The following is a 19,375-nucleotide window of genomic DNA, read 5'->3' as shown; positions in this document are numbered from 1 at the left end:
GTCCTCCTCACTTTAAGCAAGCAAGTTTGCGTCATCTGCGTACTGCAGGCTGTTAACAATCCTTTCTCCAATCCTGACGCTGCTTTCTTTTTTACATAATCCAGCCTCTCTCAGCATAAATATTAAATAAGTATAGTGAGAGCATACATCCCTATCGCACACCTTTCCTGATTTTAAACCATGCAGTATTCCTTTTTTTATTCACACAACTGCTTCTTGATCCATGTACAGGTTCCACGTGAGCACAATTAAGTGTTCTGGAATCTCATTCTTCTCAAGGCTATCCATAGTTTATTATGATCCACACAGTTTATTATGGTCCACACAGTTGAAGAGTCAATGAAACACAAGTAAACCTCTTTCGGGTATTCCTGGTTTGAGCCAAGATCCATCTGACATCAGTGCTGATAGCCTTTGTTGCACATCTTTTTCTGAATCTGGTTGAAGCTCTGTCAATGTACTGTTGCAACCATTGTTGGATGGTCTTCAGCAAAATTTCACTTGCAAGTGATATTTATGATATTGTTCTATAAATTGAGCATTCTGTTAGGTTACCTTTCTGTAATAGTTATAAATATGGATCTTTTGTAATCAGTCGGCCAAGCATTTATCTTCCAAATTTGTTGGCATAGATGAATGAGTGCTTCCAGTGCTTCCTCAGCTTGTTGAAACTTTTCCATTGGTATTCCATTAACTCCTGGAGCCTTGTTTTTGGTCAATACTGTTAGTGCAGCTTGAACTTCTTCTTTCAGGACCAGTGGTTCTTGCTCATATGCTACCCCCTGAAATGGTGTAGTGTCAATTTTTGGTACAGTGACTGTATTCTTTCCATCTTCTTTTGATACTTCCTGCATCACTCAATATTTTGCCCAAGGAATCTTTCAATATCACAAATCGCGGCTTGAACTCTTCTTGAGACAAAATGTTCTGGCACTGTCCCTGACCGTGTTCTGCTTGTGTCCCTTCGGCCTTCATTATCCGACAGTGTTTTGATGCTCTTCATAAGGCTTTCAGGGGCTCATTCTTCTGAAGTGGGAGCCGATTTCTTCTTTGGAGTCTGGAAGCTCCACTGAAACCTGTTCCCTTTGGGGGACTCTGCTGGCTTTTGAAACACCAGTGACATGACTTCCAGCACCACAGCAACACACAAGCCACCACAGTGTGACAAAGACAGACAAGTGGTGGACCCTGTCCCCAGCCTGCGAGTGTTCACAGTGAGGAGCCCTGGTGGTGTAGTAGGTCATGAGGGTGCTGCTACCACAAGGTCAGCAGTTGCAAAACCACCAGCCTCTCCAGAGACGAACGAGGCTGTCTTCGCCTGTAATGAATTATAGTCTTGGAAACCGGGGACGATGGGAACAATTCTACCCATTCTTACGGGGACACAGAGAGTAGTCTCCCCTAGTTAGCCTTCAAAGACCATTTGCATTATAGGGTAACCATCAAGCTGTGTACTTTGTCTCTTTCTAGCAGTAGGAAGAGGCAGTGATGGTTCAGGGGTAGACTCTGACCTTTCATCTGGGAGACTTTCCTGTCACTGCACCTTGTGGACAGCCCCCACTCTGCTGTCACTGGAGGTGTTCCTGTTGCTGTCACACTAAAGGGGCAGCAGGGGAGCTTCCAGTGTACGGTGTTCTAGGAAGCAAGACTTGGCATTGTCCTCCCTAAGTCAGCTGATCAAAGACTCTGTGGATTACCACACAGTCCTTATCCACAGCGGGTGATGGGTAGGCTGTCAATTGAAGAAGAGTCTCCCCTGCTTATGCATTGGGCTGACTCGATCCTGGCTGACAAAAGCAAAACACATCATAAGGGTCTCTTTTATTCACAGGCAATGAGTGTGTTTTCAGCAGCTACCCTGGAGTTCCTTTGGAAGAAATGCCAGATGCTGATGGAGTAGCCGGTGCTCCTGCCCTCGGTATCCAAGAGCCATGCTCTCCAGCCACGTCCAGTGAAGCATTTACTCCAAAGGAGGGCTCCCCTTACAAAGCCCCCATCTACATCCCCGATGATATCCCCATTCCGGCTGAGTTCGAGCTCCGAGAGTCAAATATGCCTGGAGCGGGACTAGGAATATGGACCAAAAGGAGGATTGAAGCAGGTGAAAAGTTTGGGCCTTACGTGGGAGAGCAGAGATCGAACCTGAAAGACCCCAGTTATGGATGGGAGGTAAGAACATATTTTGAGACAATACGTTGTGTGTTGATTGGACTGTATAATGGAGAGATCACGTAAACAGCCATAGAGTAAGCAAATGATCTTTGTTGAGCTGGGCTTTCTATTATCTTTGGAATGAATAACTCTTGAAATGTCACTGTTTTAAAAATAGAAACGAAGCATTGCTTGAAGGTATAACATACTAGAGGGGACGGACCTGGTAAATGGTTGGAGAAGAGTCTCAGCTTGAAAAATGCAAATGGAAGGAAATCCTGTTTTTATAGGCACCTTTTGGAAGCATGTAGGCGCCGTGGTGGTACAGTGGCTACGTGTTGGGCTGCTGACTACAAGGTCGGCAATTCGAACCCAGCGGTCGCTCCGAGGGAGAAAAACTTGACTTTATACATCTCTAAGGAGTCAGAGCCTCAGGAACCCACCCGGGCAGGCCCACTGTGTTCTGTAGGGCTGCTGTGAGCCAGAATGGACTCGGTGCCCGTGAGTTTGATGGTTGGTGCCTGGGACACATTGGGCATGGCTAGCTTATTTTATTTATTTATGCATTTATTTTGCTATCTTATTTATATATGACATGTACCATCAACAAACATGATAAGGCATGCATTGTATTTTCTCTTCTTGGGGGGGAAAGGAATTGAAAACCAAAAGAAACAATTTGTTTTCTTTATGTGACTGTGGTTAAATTTCTTTTCTTTTTAATCTAGCGTGTTTATTTTGCTCTGTGCTAATCTAATAGAATGGACCTCTCTTGGGATGATAACTCTCTTTGATTCTACCAGTTCCTAGAATGTGGCACCGTACAGAAGTTTGAGACAATACTTCATATTTAAATTCATTGAATGAGATATTTGTGCATAAAAAGACAGTAAAAAAAACTCTGTTGAAAACCCGTCACTGATTTTCGGTATGCTTTTCACAGAACTCCTCTGGCGTTATCGAAAAATAAGACGTTGCAGTCTGAGTATTAAATTTAAATCACTTTTATTTACACGGGAACAGGTCATCATGTTATTCTTCCGAGTTCATCATTTCAGTCCAGATTTCCAATGGGAAATATATCTACATATTTTTCATTTACATTTGTAACTTCAAAACTTATGTGGCTAAATCATAAGATCATAATTTCTGAAAAATCTGGACTATACATGAATGATACTGGTAGGCAATTTCTACAAGTGTCAGAAAGTGGGGTTTTTTTGAGATGTGACTGACCTTTTATTTCATAGTGTGTCAGTCAGACAGAAATCGGATAAGCTAGATTTATTTGGGTATGTTCCCTTAATATTTATGATTATTAATGGAATATCTGATTGGCTTTTTATATCGAAATACATATGCTGTGCCTTCAGGACTTAATTTCAACTTTTTGTCCCCTTTCTTTACACATGTCCCCTTGTGAAAGCTGTTAAAAATGCTGTAATAAAAACAATTCTCCTTTGAATCCTGAAGAGACAAAAGGTCTGGATTTGTCCCATTTAGTGAGAACACTGTCTTTAGTTTTGACGTTAGTAGCAGCTTCAATAAGGTTGTGGTTCCACTACATTGCCTTAGACATGCGTATTGATAAAGCGTTTTCTTTTAAAATGACTGTTTCACTAACTGATATGTGAGCTGAATACGCTTAAACCAAATGCGTGCACACTTTACGTCACTATTGTTCACCTTTACATAATGGGTATAAACAGTATCATAATGAGTTACTCATTAAACTTTTATTACAAAAATCTCTGGAGTTAAGCAACAAGTGTAGTACTACACACGCAGACCTGATAATGAAGTCATTTTGTAATGGCAGTGCTGGTCAAGTGCAGCACTGTGCCTTTTAAACCATATACCTGTGGGTTGTAAATGAACCGGAGGAAACTGGGAAAATTGTAGGGTTAGAGAAAATTTTTACTTTGAGAAATGTAAAACAATCCTTTTCATTATATCAGAATGGAGTAATTTCATTACCTCAAGATACAGCCATTGCTGGGACTATAAGTAGTTCACCAGTCTTTCGATGATAAAAGGCAGCCCTGGTTCCTCTCTTCTCCAGAGGTCAGTTGATGGTCACTCAGTAGCTTCCTTCACCGGTTTAAGGTGACCCTGCTTTTGAAAGGGGAGTCAGGGTATGTTATGAGCAAAGCTAGAGCAAGGGCTATGCAGTGATTTGGGTGAACTGCTATCTTCAAAAGAGCACTTTTCCTTCCCTTTAAAACAAAAATCTTAGCCCAGTTATTAATAAACCCACTCAAGCTCAACGAAGCCACGTTTCACAGAATGTCTCAGCCCTCTTCTTCGGGCTAGTTTTCAATCATCCTCGTGTCCTATTTGTCTTCAACGTCAGCTAATTTCCCTTTTCTGTTGGCTAGACAGATAGTTATGATTAATTAGTATGACTTCCATGTGGAGAGAAAGAGAAAAAACCCAACTGGATTAATAAGCAACATCCGAATAAACAAAGAAAATATTGAATTGGGCAAGGGTTTCATTCTACTTGGATCCACAATCGGTGCCTCTGGGAGCAGCAGTCAGGAAATCAAACCATGAATCGCATTGAAGGCATTGGTTACAAAGGAGCTCTTCCAAGTGTTGATAACCGAAGGAGTCACCTTGCAGACTGAAGGGCTCCTCACTCGCCCCAGTACGGTATTTTCCATCACGTCATGTGCATGTGAAAGCTGGACAATGAATAGAAGACTAGAGAAAGTTGATGCGTTTGAATGATGGTGCTGGTGAAGAATATTGAGAATACCATGGACTGCCAGAAGAAGAAACAACCCTGTATCGGAAAGGTACCCCCAGAGCGCTCCTTAAAATCATGGGTGACAAGACTTTCTCAAGTACTGGGTACATGATATCACGAGAGATCAGCTTCTGGGAAAGAACATGGCACTTGGTAAAATAGATGGTCATAGAAAAAGAGGATCGCCCTCAACAAGATGGACTGACGCCATGGCTTCAACAGTGGGTTCAAATGGGGCAATGATTGTGAGCAGGACTGAGCGGTGTCTCATTCTGTTATATATGTGAGCTGATTTGGTAATAAATCAGAGCTGACTGAACACAACCACAACCTCTCCTTGATAAGTATTTATCTTTTAAAATTATGAATGAAGAAGAAAAAAAAGATTCTCAAACCAAGAAAGAGAAACATTGAGCAGAGGAAATCCAGACTGAGTAAATAATTCCTGGCCGCCTACTATGTATCAGCCTTTGTGCTCAACGTTTCCCTATAAAACTCCTCCTATATAGCAACTGAACAAATTATTGTGGTCTACAGGACTACCCCTATTCTTTTCTCCTTATAAAGTGCCCCTTCTTAAGCATTTCCTCTTTAACAAACTGTATTGCCATCTACTCAATAGCCCAAGCCAAAAAAATATGAACATCATCTCACTGTACATCTCTGAACATCATCTCACTCTCCCATACCAGTGATGCCCAATTTATAGTCCCATCTTCTACCAAGTCCACATTTCTTTGCACATACAATTCTCAGAATGATACCATTCCTGATCTTTGTAGTCACAATTTAGTCCTGCCTTCTCTTCGACCCAGCAGAGTAGCCAGTAAACTCATTTACTAGAAAACAAACAAAGAAACAAATACCTTAAACATTGTACAACATCCAGTTTCTTTGAAAACACTGTTTAATTGGAAATCTTTGTCTAATTTCCCAAATAGAACAACACCCTCCTTGGAGCTTGCATAGTTGTATCTCCCTGGTGCAGTATCCTAATTATGTTTCACACATTTATTGATGCCTGTGGTACTATCCAGTGCCCGGCACATTATCCGAAAGAAGAAGACTTTCTATAAATAATTTCTCAATGAAAGAGTGAGTAAATGAATGGATGAATAAATAAGTGAATGAATTAATGAAGGATCGTGTCACTCCGAAAGAAGATGCTCAGCACGGTGGCTTAACTCAAAAAACTCTAAAGTAAACTCACGGCCATTGAGTCGATCCCCACTCATAGAGGCCCTGCAGGAGAAGGTAGGCCTGCCCAAGGGAACGTACAAGACTGTAAATCTTTACAGGAGTAGAAAGCTTCATCTTCCTCCTGAGGAGTGGCTAGTGGTCTCAAACTGTGGACCTTGTGGTTAGCAGGCCCACACGTGCCCAGCGGTACCGCTCGAGCTTAACAACCCCCTGGAGCAGGAACAAAGCCAACAACCCGAGGATCTGGACTTTAGACAGATGGACCTGTCTTATTGCTGCCACTAACTATGTCATTCTAGGGAAACTACGTAAAATCAATTGGTCCCTGCATTTTTATTTGACCAATGGGACTAATAATAACCACTATATATCATGAGTTGCAATAAAATTTAAAGGAACTAAAGAAATATAGTAGTCTCTCAAAGGAACGTTTGCAAAAGTCCACTGTCATTGAGTTGGTTCTGAAAGATAACAGATAGCATTATAATTGGGGTCACCTTTCTAAACTCCATTTAAGTAATTTATGAAAAGTTGAGTATATTTCCCAAATAAGGCACCTCTGAAAAATCATTTAAATTTACAGTCTAAAGAAATTGGATATTTTTGAAAGTATGGTTAACAGACCAAATATATATGGTTGAGTAAAATAAGTCATTGGTAATATATAAATATGTAATTTGTATGAATTTCTCTCAAACTATGGTTGATTTAATAAAGATAGACTTGAAAAATATTATTAGAATTTGGCAGTGATAGCTACCGCACAGTATCCATGACTTGACTTTAACCAAAAAGGCGGACTTGGGTCCTGCAAGTCATTAGCGGAGGACCTCTTTTCCTCTTGGATTTTGAACTTTGGGATTACTGACTGAGGGAAGCATGAAACATTCTATTTTTTCAACGTAAGTGTTTTCTCTGAGTTTCCTTCTGAAGACTCAGCCACTCTTCGGTATGGTGACGACTTTGTGGTAGAGGAGGGCAGAGCTGAACTGGGATGCGAACTGTGAATTTCCAGACTCAAATTCTTGGAGGTTCCACATGCTAGCAGAGTGATTTGGCAGCAGCTACTTGACTCTCTGCCCCTGAGTTTATTTATATGTCCAATGGGGTAATATTTGTGCCTTTGCCATCACAGTTATTTTGAGAGTAAAAGGTAACATGGTAGGTTGAGCTGAACACAGAACAGAACCTGCCACTTGGTAAAACAAGAAAAGCCAAGCCAGTTGCAAGAGAGTGTATTCCAACTCATGGTGACTCCACGCATTTCAGTGTGGTATTGCACCCCGTAAGTGTGGACTTCCATGAGTCCCTCTGGTTGGATTAGAACCACCAGCCTTCCAATTAGTAGCTAAATCCCTAAGCATATGAGACTCCCGAAGAGTTTTCCACCTGCGAGAAGAGCTGAATAAGTAGAACAAAACCAAAAACATCTTGGGGGAAAATACAGCTCTACCATTCATTATATTGTAGTTAGGATTTTTGTTATTGCTTTTTCTTCACTTCTAGTTCCTAGAAGTTCAAGTATATCTGATATGGTCTAATTAGTGGGCTCTGGGTTTATTTGTAAAGGAAGTACTGACTGCTTCCTAATTAAGAAGTAAAACAAGGGTTCACAAGAGATTCATACATTTCTTTTTAAGCCAAAGAGCAATTGAGGTGGCATATTTTTAATAGTCAGAGGGAGGCTGTTGGAAAAATCATATGAAGCTTTATTTCCATAAAATATCCTGTAGTACATCCATACTCTATTAACATCAGTAATCATCAATTTCAACGAGGAGATGTAAGTCACTTGATGATTGTACTTTTTCTATCCACTTCACTCAGAATTGGCTCCAAATTCATTTGATCAAGTAAAATACAAGACATGCACTTAGCTCTTCTTTCCCCTCAAACACACACCTATTCAGACAGAAATACAGTGACAGGAGTGGACAGGAAACTCCAGTTGTGTTCTGTTACATAGATGGCCAGGAAACGTGGAACAGTGCAAAGAGATTTTACTGGAGTCAGAAATTTTTAAAATAATTTTGATGCACTTCTTTGGCCACCCATTACCTAGCCATGTAATGCCGACATGTGGTATAACAATGAATGGGCCCCTCCCTGTCTTATTTTGAAAGAAATAGGCCCACGTTTATAAATTTGATTTTGGGTTTGGCAGTGGAGTTTTACTTCTTGAGGCATGTCATCTGAAATCTAAATAACCATGAAAAGCAAAACCAACAGTATTTATTACCCCTTCAAGAGCTCTAAGATCCGGTCAGAGACAGAAGGTTGACAATTCAACAGTAAATGTTTGGTTATCACGAACCATGGCATAATTTGAGAGATTGGGGGGATGAACCCGAAATCTCTGAATATGTGTCCCATGTTTCAATCGAGAGGGCTAAAGACGAGTCTTTCTGCTCGCCCCCACATTGACATTCTCAGACACCCACAGATCCAGTTCTACTCTGCCTTACCGGGTCGCTGTGAGTCACAGTGGGCTCAATGCAGTGGATTTGCTTTGGTTTTCTCTCCCCATCTAGCAGGAGCACTGGTGGCATCGAGGGTTATAGATGGGCTGCCAAGTGCAAGCTCTGCAGTTGGAACCTGCCATTCCAGGAGGGAGGAAGATGGGCCTTTCTCTTCCTTGAAAGGTATAGGGCCTTAGAGACCCTGCATAGCAGCCCTATACGGCTCTGAGCAGCAATCAACTCTATGGCGCCGGGTTGGATGATTTCCATTCAGTTATGCTTGAGTCAAAAATAAGTTTTACCTGGTTTGGTTTTAATTTCAGAGAAAATGGTTTAGTTGAGTCACGACAACAAGTCCGCTTGGTAAATGATAATGTTCTTACAGTTGTTATTGGCCAGTCAAGTCATTACCAACTCAAGGACCCTGTGTACGACAGAACACAACATTGCTCAGTCTTGACCATCCTCAAGATCTAGCCATTGTTTGGTCAACTGGTTGCAGCCCCGGTGTCCATCAATCTATCTTACTGAGGGCTTTCCTGGTGTTTGTGTTTTTTATTTTTTGCTGACCCTCTCTACCAAGCAAAATGCCTTTCTCCAGGGACTAGGTTTTCCTGACGACAAAGTCTTACAATCCTCCCTTCTAAGGAGCATACTGGCTGTACTTCTTCCAAAACAGATTTGTTGGTTCTCCTGACAACCCATGGTATATTCAGTATTCTCTGTCAGCGCCATCATTCAAAGGCATCAATTCTTCAGTCCTCCTTATCCGTTGTCCATTTTCCTATGCACATGTGGTGACTGTAAAGTGCCCTGGCTTGGGTTAAGTGCCCTTTAGTCTTCAAAGTGACTTCTGTGCTTTTTTAATCCCCTTCAGGAGTGTTCTGCAGCATACTTGCCCAGTGCGGTACATTGTTTGATTTGCAGGCTGCTACTTCGTTCAGTGTTGATTATGGGGCAAGTGAAAGAAATCCTTGACAATATGTCAACCTTTCCCCCATTTAGTTGGTCGTTCAGTGGTCTAGTTGTGAGGATTTGGGTGTTCTTAATGCTGAGTTGTAAAGCATCCTGAAGGCTGTGGTCTTTGCTTTCACTTAGTAAGTGCTTCACTTCCCTTTGGCTTCCAGTCAACAAGCATAAGCGATCTGCATATTGTAGGTTGTTACTGAGCCCTCCTTCAGTACGGATGCTACATTCTTCTTAATCTAGTTCCAGCTTCTCTGACTATTTGCTCAGCCTAGAGATTGAATAAGTATTTTGAAAGGGCACAACTTTGGCACACACCTCTCCTGAGGTTTAAAGCACAGTAGTACCCCCTTCTTCTCTTTTGCCTGTTGGTCTGTGTACAGGGTCTCCATAAGCGCAATGAAGTATTCTGGAATTCCCCTTCTTTGCAATGGTATCCATTATCTCTTATGATCCATACAGTCAAATGCATTTGGATAGTCAAGGAAACACAGACAAGCATTTTTCTGGTATTCTCTGCTTTTATTCGAGATCCAGTTGATATCAGCAATGATATCCCTTGTTTCAAGTTTTTCTCCTGAATTTCTAACAGATCTCTGATGATGTTTGGGATGATGTTCTGGAAGTTCCGCGCACCTGTTTTGATCATCTTCAGCAAAGCTTTACTTGTGTGTTGATAGTGATTTTTTTTTATGTGTGATAATTTCTACAGTCTAAGGAGCCCTGGTGGCACAGTGGATTACACAATGGGCTTCTAATGACAAAGTCAACAGTTTGAAACCACTAGCTCCTCCTCTGGAGAAAGATGAGGCTTTCTACTCCTGTAAAGATTTCCAGTCTTGGAAACCCACAGGGGCAGTTCTAGTCTACCCTATCCTATAGGGTCACTATGAGTTGAAATACACTTGATGGTAGTGAGTTTGGAGTTGGGTGACCTTTCTGTGTAACGGGCATAGCTGTGGTTTCATCGATGAGTGAGCATGTCCATCTGTTTGTCAGAACATTCCATTGGTACCCATCAATTCCTTGAGCCTTGTTTGTCACCAGTGCCTGTAGTGCAACTTGGTCTTCCTGCCATACCGTTGGTTCTGGATCACATGCTACCTCCTGAAAGGGTTGCATTTCTATCTTTGCTACAACGATGCTGTGAATGCCTTCCATCTCCTTGTGGTGCTTCCTGGTTCATTCAATCTTTTGTCTATAGAAACCTTCAATATTCTAACTTGAGCCTTGAATTTTCTCCTCACTTTCAGCTTTACACAATGCTATGCTTTTTCCTTTCATGTGTCTAACTCCCATTGTTTGCACACTACGTTCAGATCGTTTATCATTTCTGCCCTTTATTTTAGCTATTGCATATTCATGAGCAAGTTTTAAAACCTCTTCTGACATCCATGTTGGTCTTGTCTTTCTCTCCTTCTTTCAAATAACTCATCTGGACTCTTGTTACTAGTGTCCAATGTGTCACATCTGTTCCTGAGATGGTCTCTCCATTCAGGTAGGTCACACTCAGCTGATCATTTGGCTCTCACGGACTTGTATTAATTTTCTTCAGTTTTGACTTAAACTTGCATATGAGCAATTGATGGGCTTTTCTACAGTGGGGCTTATTTGACTAAGACATTGAGCTTCTCTATTGGCTCTTTACACTGACATAGTTGAGTTGATTTCTATGCATTTCATCCAAGAAGGTCCGGGTATATAGTTACCACATACGTTGTGGGTAAAAAGGGATTTGCATTAAATATGTTGTTGGTCTTAATACAAAGTTCTATCATGTGATCTCCAGAGTTGTTTCTATCACCAAGGCTATCTTCTCCAACTGTTGACGCTTCTTTGTTCCCAACTTCCACGCTCCAATCACTAATAACGACCAATTCAGGTGGATGGCATGTTTAAACAATTTCAGACATCAGAAGTTGGTAAAAATCTTCTATTTTCTCATCTTTGGCATCAGTGGTTGAGGATTAAGTTTGGATAATTGTTGTATTACCCAGCTTTCTTTGAAGGCATAAGAATACTTGCCTATCGCTGAGAGTGTTGTACTTCAGGATAGGTCATGATAGGTTTTGTTTAGTAACGTGACAGCATTCCTCTTCAATTGGCCGTTCTCCACCTCATAGACCCCACGATGACCACATTCAAAACGGCCAACACTAATCCAGTTCAGGCTGTGAGTGCCTAGGATGTTGATCTTCATGAATTCCATTTCATTTTTCACAAATTCCTATTTCTGGGATTCATATTTGGTACATCCCACATTCCAATGATTTAATGGATGTTCACAGATTATTTTTCTCATTTTTCAGTGATGCTACATCAGCAAGTGATGGTCCCAGAAGCTTTATTTCATCCATACCATTAAGATACACTCTACTTTGAGGAAGAATCTCTTCCTTCCCCAGTCATCATTTGAGTACCTTCCAGCCTCAGGGTTCTCTTCCGAGCACTGTGTCAGGCAATATCCCAGAGTTAAGCATGATATTTTCAGTGGCTGCTTTTTCAGAAGTGGACCCCTCTTCCTTCTTCTTACCCTGTTTTGGGCACTTTGCCGTAGTTTGGACACTCCCTTGAAACCTGTCTACTATAAGGGGTCGTGGTAGCATTTGAAATACCTTTGGCACAGCTTCTAGTATCACAGCAATACACAAGCCACCAGAGTGTGACAAACTGGCAGATGGGTGGTGGTAAGTTTCAATACGTACATTCAATTTAGCTAAAGCCCTTTAAATAAGAGAGAATCTTCTTAACTATTTGAAACTTCAGATTTCAAAAAAGGACAATGACGACCAATTATCCAAAAGGATATTTCTGATGGGTAGTTAAGAAAGACAAATGTATTCTAATAATAAATCTATATTCTCACAAATCCTTAAATTACAAAGTGTTTATTAAGGTTTAACAGAAGATAAACATCGTTTCCCACTACCGGCTGGTGCCAATAGAATCACTCTTGGCTGCTTACTGAGAGGATGATGGGCCAAGACTACGTAGAGCTGTGGTTCTCAATGTTCCTAATGCTGTGACCCTTTAATACAGTTCCTCATGTGGTGGTGACCCCCCCCAGCCATAAAAGTTTCTACTTCATAACTGTCATTTTGCTACTGTTATGAATCAGACAACCCCTGTGAAAGGGTCATTTGACCCCCAAAGGGGTCACGACCCACAGGTTGAGAACCACTGATCTAGAGGTACCTTTGAAGAAAGGACTGGTGATCTACTCCTTAAAGATTAGCCATTGAGCATCCTGTGGAGCAGAGTTCTCTGTGATACCCATGGAACACCGTGAATTTGAATAGTCTCAGCAACTGATTTATTTGTTTCAAAAAAATATGGTTTGAATATTTCATTTTACTTTTGAATAAACTGATAAAATGCCAAGAGAAGGGTTGAGGCTTAATTAATTGATCCCTGGATTTGTTATTGGGGTTTAATAAGATGGTTCAACTAGTTTGGGATCTTGTGAAATCAAGATAGGTAGCTTAGTGGGTTACAGATGAGGCTAACTTCAAGGCCAGCAGTTCAAAAACACTAGATGCTTCCTGGGAGAACAATGAGGCTGTCTAGAAATTCCCATAAAGAGTTAGCGTGTCAGAAACTCACAGGGGCAGTTCACCTCTGTCCTCTACTGTCACTGTGAGTGGGAATAGACGCAATGGCAGCGACTTTTTTTTAAAGTTTAATTGTGTTCCTGTGGAATCTTTACACAGATCAGGAGACAGTTATTCAAGAAGAAGAAGGAGATAACCATGTGATTTAAAATCAAGGAAGATGTGTGTCAGGGTTCTATACTTGTGGCCACTGTATCTATTCAATCTGTATGCTGAGCAGACAACCCAAAAAGTGGTCCATAAGAAGAAGACTGTGACATCTGGATTGGTGAAAGACTCATAAGCAGCCTGCAGTAGGCAGATATCACAACTTTCCTTCCTGGATATGAAAATGACTTGCGACACCAGCTGATGATGATCAAAGACTACAGCCTTCAGTATGGATCACCCCTAAATGTAAAAAATAAACCCCAAACTTCCCAACTGGACCAATAAGTAGCATCATGTTAAATGAAGAAAAGATTGAAGTTGGCAAAGATTTTGTTTCAGTGGGATACTTAATTAATGCCCAAGGAAGCAACAGTCAAAATAAATAAATAAAAAGATGTATTGTGTTGGGCAAATCTGCTGCTAAAGACCCCTTAAGCATGTTAGAAAGCCAAGATCCCGCTTTGTGGCCTAGCGTATGCCTAACCCAAGCCATGTTGTTTTCTACCGCCTCATATTCATATGGAAGCTGCACAACAAACGAGGAAGCTGACTGCATCAGGATTATGGTGTTGGCAATGAATATTGACTATGGTATGGGCTCTCGGAAGAATGAGCACATCTGTCTTGGAAGAAGTATAGCCAGAGCTCCCTAGAAGCGGGGATGGAGAGACTTTGTCTCGTGTCCGTTAGCCGTTTTATGAGGAGGGACCAGTTCTAGGATAAGGACATCGCACTAGGTAACGTAGAGGGTCAGCGCAGGAGAGGGAGGTCTTCCACATGATGGCTTGCCAGAGTAGCTGCAACCATGGACTGAGTCATAACAACAAGGGTGAGCAGGGCCCTAGTCCTTCTGTTGTCCAGAGGCTCCACCTGACTCGAAGCTGACTGGATGGCACCCAACAGCAGCAACCACAACAACACTCTTCCAAGAAGGAGATTCCCGTATCTTTCTGCCCCAGAGAGGCTGGTAGGATTGCACCACTGTCTTTTAGTGAGCAGCCGAATGATTTCATCACTATGCCACCAGGGCTTCTTGTATTATTTACACATATCTCGTATCTGAAATCTTCTCTTTCCTCTCTGCCACACCTACACTTAGCCCTCTCTGTGTATGTGAGTGATGTGCGGGTAATGCGTATACGTAAATATATTTCCTATGGCTATTGGCCAGTCAACTCCTGTCACACACCATGGGAAGTTCACACCTTTGTGCCTTCAACTAAGCACCTGATAATGGTATTTTGCTCCCACACTGTAGCTGACCTCCCAGGTTCTCTGGTGTGCATGGTATGGCACTGAAACATCTCTCGGTTGGCAGCCACAGGTGTGGATGATTTGTTTGGGGTTTTTTTTCTTTTCTTTTCATTGTTTGGATTTTTGTGGTAGGAATTTACCAGGTGTGTGATGCCAGCATAATCTCTCCACCCTGGCACAGAGGCCAGCTGCCCTCACAAAAAAGCTGTTCTTGTTGGTCTCGCAACACTGCCGGTCTGAATCTGTGTTTTCCTGGAAACCTCACCCAAGGGCAAGACTCTGCTGAACTGAGAAGTTAGGATAAGGTCATCGGACTACGGGAGCAGGAAGAATCGCTTTATGTCAACCCGGTCTACAGGTAGTAGCAGGTTACCTGCCTGTGCCCTAACTTGAACTGGTACCATTCCAAATACGGAGATAGAGGGAATCCTAGACTTGGTTTTCAAAAATCCATAAACCGTCCTAGGATGCTGCTGTTGGGGGTGGGGGTGGGGTGGGGGTGGGGATAGGTTACTGCACATTTGACTGAGATTAAACATTAGGGGCACAATCTCTACAGGAAGTCACACATCCAGGTTGGTATAGGGCAAGGCATCATCACAGACCTTGCCAACTTCCACGAGAGAAGGTTGGTAGCATTTACGCTGAGCAAACCTGGCAGCGAGAGAAGGTTGTAACTGTTGGTGTAAGCCAGCCAGGTGAAGGCTGCCTCGCTCAGCTCATCCTCCTCCTTTGCTCCCTAGACCTCATTCCATGCTCTTCCGAGAGCTTCTCTCCACTGTCATGACAGTCAAGGAGGCCTGACAGGGTACTGGGTTACCAGTTGGATTGCTAATTGCAAAGTCAGCAGTTCAAATCCTCCAGGCAGCCACTCTTTGGGGAGAAAGATGAGGCTTTCTGTAAAGACATATAGAGTCTCAGAAACCCACAGGGGCATTTCTACTCTGTCCTATAAGGTTAATGATGAGTTAGAATTGACTCGATGGCAGTGAGGTTTTTTGGTTTTGCTTTTAAAGTCATGCTGTCTAATGAAATAGATACTCACACTTTATATTATTAAGCTTCTGTGTCACACTGCCTTCCCCCATTTTTCACTTCAGGGTTATTTACAAATAATCTAATTGGAGGGTTGATAGACGTGGGGGCACACAGTGATGTGCTCTCTAAGACCCCAAAGGGACTTTGCCCTTGAACAGCCCCATCTGTATGGATATTGAGCAGATACCCCAAAAGGTTACTATCATTTGCCTCCACCAACAAAGGTAAATCTAGTTGCTGTGCACTTTGTGGCTGTTAGGTGTCATCAAGGCTGCTCTGACTCCTAGCTTCCCTATTTGCAGTAGGGCAGTTGCCCAGTCCTGCCCCATCCTCACTCTGCTGAGTTTCAGCCCATTGTTGCGGCCACTCCTTAGGGGTGTGGCCACTCCTTTGGGGAGTGTTAATCCATCTGCCTGGGAGTTTTCCTCTTTTTCACTGATCCTCTACTTTGCCAGGTTGGATGTTCCTCTCCAGATCAAAAAGTAGCACCTCATGATCAAAGCGTGCGAGAGGAAGCCTTGCCAAGTGCTTCTCTAAGGAGCACTTCGCCCAAGACAGGTTGGCTTGTTCTGGCAGTCCATGGTACTGTTAATATTCTTTGCCAACACCATAACTAAAATACATCGATTCTTCTTCAGGTTTCCTCATGCATTCTCCAGAGTTAATGTGCACATGAGGTGATGGAAAGTACCATGGTTTTAGTTAGGCACACCTTCATTCTCAAGGAGACAACTGCCTTGTAGGACTTTAAAGAGATCTCGTGTAGTTGACTTGCCCAATGCTACATACATTATAGTTGTGTTTGTTCATTTTGGCACGGGTTATTTGAAGGAACCCTTGTGCACGGTGGTTTCTGAGTTGGGCTGCTAACCTCAAGGTTGGGGCTTCTAACCCATCAGTTGTTACAAGGGAGAAAGATGAGACGTTCTGCTCCCATAAAGATTTCCAGCCTGCACTGGTACAGGTAGGAACTGGAAACAGGGCATCCAGGGCGGATGATCCCTTCAGGACCAGTGATGTGAGTGGCGATACTGGGAGTGTAGAGGGAGGGTGGGTTGGAAAGGGGGAACTGATTACAAGGATCCACATTTAACCTCCTCCCTGGGGGACAGACAACAGAAAAGTGGGTGAAGGGAGATGTCGGACAGTACAAGATATGACAAAATGACAATTTGTAAATTATCAAGGGTTCATGGGGGAGGGAGGGGTGAAGAGGGAGGGGGAAAATGAGGAGCTGATGCCAGGGACTTAAGTGGAGAGCAAATGTTTTGAGAATGATGAAGGCAATGAATGTACAAATGTGCTTTACACAATTGATGTATGTATGGATTGTGATAAGAGTTGTATGAGCCCCTACTTAAATGATTTAAAAAAAATTTCCAGCCTGGGAAAGCCACGGGGTTCTACCTTGGTGTGTAGGGTCACTGTGATTCAGTTGGATGGCACTGAGGTTTGTTTTGTTTAGGTGGTGTGTTTTTTGAAGGCATTCTGCTGGCACTGTCAAGTAAGGGTGGGTCATTACAAGGTTGGCATTTCAAACCCACCAGCTGCTTCATGGGAGAAAGATGAAGTGACCTGCTCCTGTAAAGATTTACTCTCGGGAAGCCCTGCACTGAGTTGGAATCAACTCCGTGGCACTGGGTGCGTTGGGCTTTGGTACACGCCACTTGCTTGTTGGAGGGCTGCTTCTAGGGGAGTTTCATTGTAGGTCCAAGTAAAATGAAATCCTTGATAACATCAGGCTTTTCTCCATTTATCATGACGTGCTTATTGGTCTGTCTAGCTGTGTGGGGTTTTGTTTTCTTCATGTTGGGGTTATAATCCATACTGAAGGCTCCGGTTTTTATCCTCGTAAGTAGGTGCTTGCAATCTTTGCTTTTAGCAAGCATTTTAGAGGTTGCTCATGGGTCTTCCTCCACTCCAGTGCCACATTCTTCTTCATCTAGAGTCCATCTTTTCGGATTGTTTGCTCAGCAAGTTCAATAGATAGGTTGGAGGAATACAACTTTAACACACGTTCCCTGGTTGCAAACCACATGCCATCCCTTAGTACTGTTTTGCCGCCTACCTCTTTGTCTGTGTACAGGTTCTGCATGAGCACAATCAAGTAGTCTGGAATTCCTATTTTTTGCAGTGTTATCCACAACGTTTTATGATTTGCCCAATTGAATGCCTTTGCATTGTCTATGAAATACAGTAAACATCTTTCAGGAATCCTCTGAATTTTTTTTTCTCTCCATATCATCAATGATCTTCCATTCTGTGACCTCCTCTGACTATTGTTTGAAATACGGGCAGCTCCCTGCCTGCCATATTACTGCAACTGTGTGTAGTTACTATTTGCAGAAAAATTGTACCTGCATATTATAGTAATGATATATTTTTATACTTCCCACATTCTGCTGACCCTTCTTTATAGTGGGCACAGATGTCTGTCTCTTCCAGTAGGTTGTCCAGGTAGCTATCTTCTAAATTTCTTGCTGAAGAAATTATCCCCTCCTTGGTATTCCATCAGTTCGTGGAGCCTTCTTTTTCTGCCATTGCCTTTTGTGCAGCATGGACTTCTCCCTCAAAACCACTGGTTCTTGATCGTATGCGACCACCTGAACTGAATAAACATCAACCAGTTCCTTCTTTGTTCAGGGACACAGTTTATTCCTTTTCTATTGATGTGTTTTACATCATACACAATTCACTTATCAAAACCTTCAATATTGCAACTTGAGGTGTGAATTCTCTCTTCAGTTCTTTCAGCTTGAGATAAACGGAGAATATTCTTCCCTTTGGGCTTTCTAACTCCAGGTCCTTACACATTGCATTTTTATGGTTTACTTGGTCTTCCCGAGTTGCCCTATGAAATATTCCATTCAGCTATTTCACTTCATCAATTCTCCTGTTCACTTTAGTTACTCTGCATTCAAGAGAATGTTGCAGAGTTTCTCCGGATACCTAATTTCATCTTTTCTGTCATTTTAATGACTTTTTGGTTTCTACACATATTATGTCTCTGATGTACATCTAGTCTCTCACCTCATCTGGTCTCCATTTATTATTGTTCTTAGCATCAAATCTGTTCTTGAGATAGTCTCTACATTCAGGTGGGATCTACTCAAGCTTCTACTTTGGTTCTCAAGGCTGTGTTCAATGTTCCTCAGCTTGAACTTGAGCCTGCATGTAAGCTAATTCAGTCTGTTCAGCTGTTGGCCAATGATACTGAGTTTTTCCACCATCCCTTTCCATTGCAACTAGATCAAATCCACTGCCATTAAGTTAATTCCAACTCATAGCAATACTCTATAGTATTTCCAAGACTAAATCTTTATGGGAGCAGGCAGCCTATTTTGTTTTCCCCCTGTGGAGAGGCTGGTGGGCTTGAAATGACATATCTTGCAGTTAACAACCTGGTGCCTAGCTCACAGCATCACCAGGGCTCCTTTTATTTCCACAGATATAGTCTATTAGATTCCTGTGTGTTCTGCCCATCAAGCACCCTGTGTACAGTTGCAGTTTATATTGCTCGTAGATGATATTTGCAATAAGTATGATGTTAGCTTTTCAAAATTCTATCACACAATCTCTGATATATTTTCCAACTAGAGATCCTTCTTCTTTGCTTCCAACTTTTCCATTCTAATCACCTATAATGGTTTATTAACACATCTTGATTGGATGATTGCCAAGTTAATTCTTTTTTTTTTTTAAACATTTTATTACGGGCTCATACAACTGTTATCGCAATCCATACACACATCAATTGTGTAAAGCGCATTTGTACATCATTCTCAAAACATTTT

At 42.1% G+C, this 19,375-nt stretch overlaps 1 protein-coding gene across 7 annotated transcripts in view; it reads left to right on the top strand.

Annotated features, from left to right (window-relative positions):
* The first annotated feature begins 1,841 nt into the window (after positions 1-1,841).
* MECOM (MDS1 and EVI1 complex locus) overlaps positions 1,842-19,375 on the top strand; it is a 322,601-nt gene continuing 305,067 nt past the window's right edge. For 4 of the 7 annotated variants that reach the window (XM_045297553.1, XM_045297554.1, XM_030887618.2 and 1 more), the window contains exon 1: positions 1,853-2,169. In XM_045297553.1, coding sequence (XP_045153488.1) covers positions 1,879-2,169 — 291 coding nt within the window. In that variant the 5' untranslated portion in view covers positions 1,853-1,878. Of the gene's footprint in view, positions 2,170-19,375 lie in introns of all 7 variants that reach the window. The other 3 variants (XM_045297558.1, XM_004704094.2, XM_030887619.2) reach the window with 2 other exon arrangements.

This window comes from Echinops telfairi, unplaced genomic scaffold, assembly GCF_000313985.2.
Source record: "Echinops telfairi isolate 266 unplaced genomic scaffold, ASM31398v2 ScPeMD7_7420;HRSCAF=8458, whole genome shotgun sequence".
In the NCBI taxonomy this organism is placed as follows: Eukaryota; Metazoa; Chordata; class Mammalia; order Afrosoricida; family Tenrecidae; genus Echinops; species Echinops telfairi.
The sequence above is the reverse complement of the archived record's forward strand: the minus strand, read 5'-3'. Positions and strand labels throughout refer to the sequence as shown.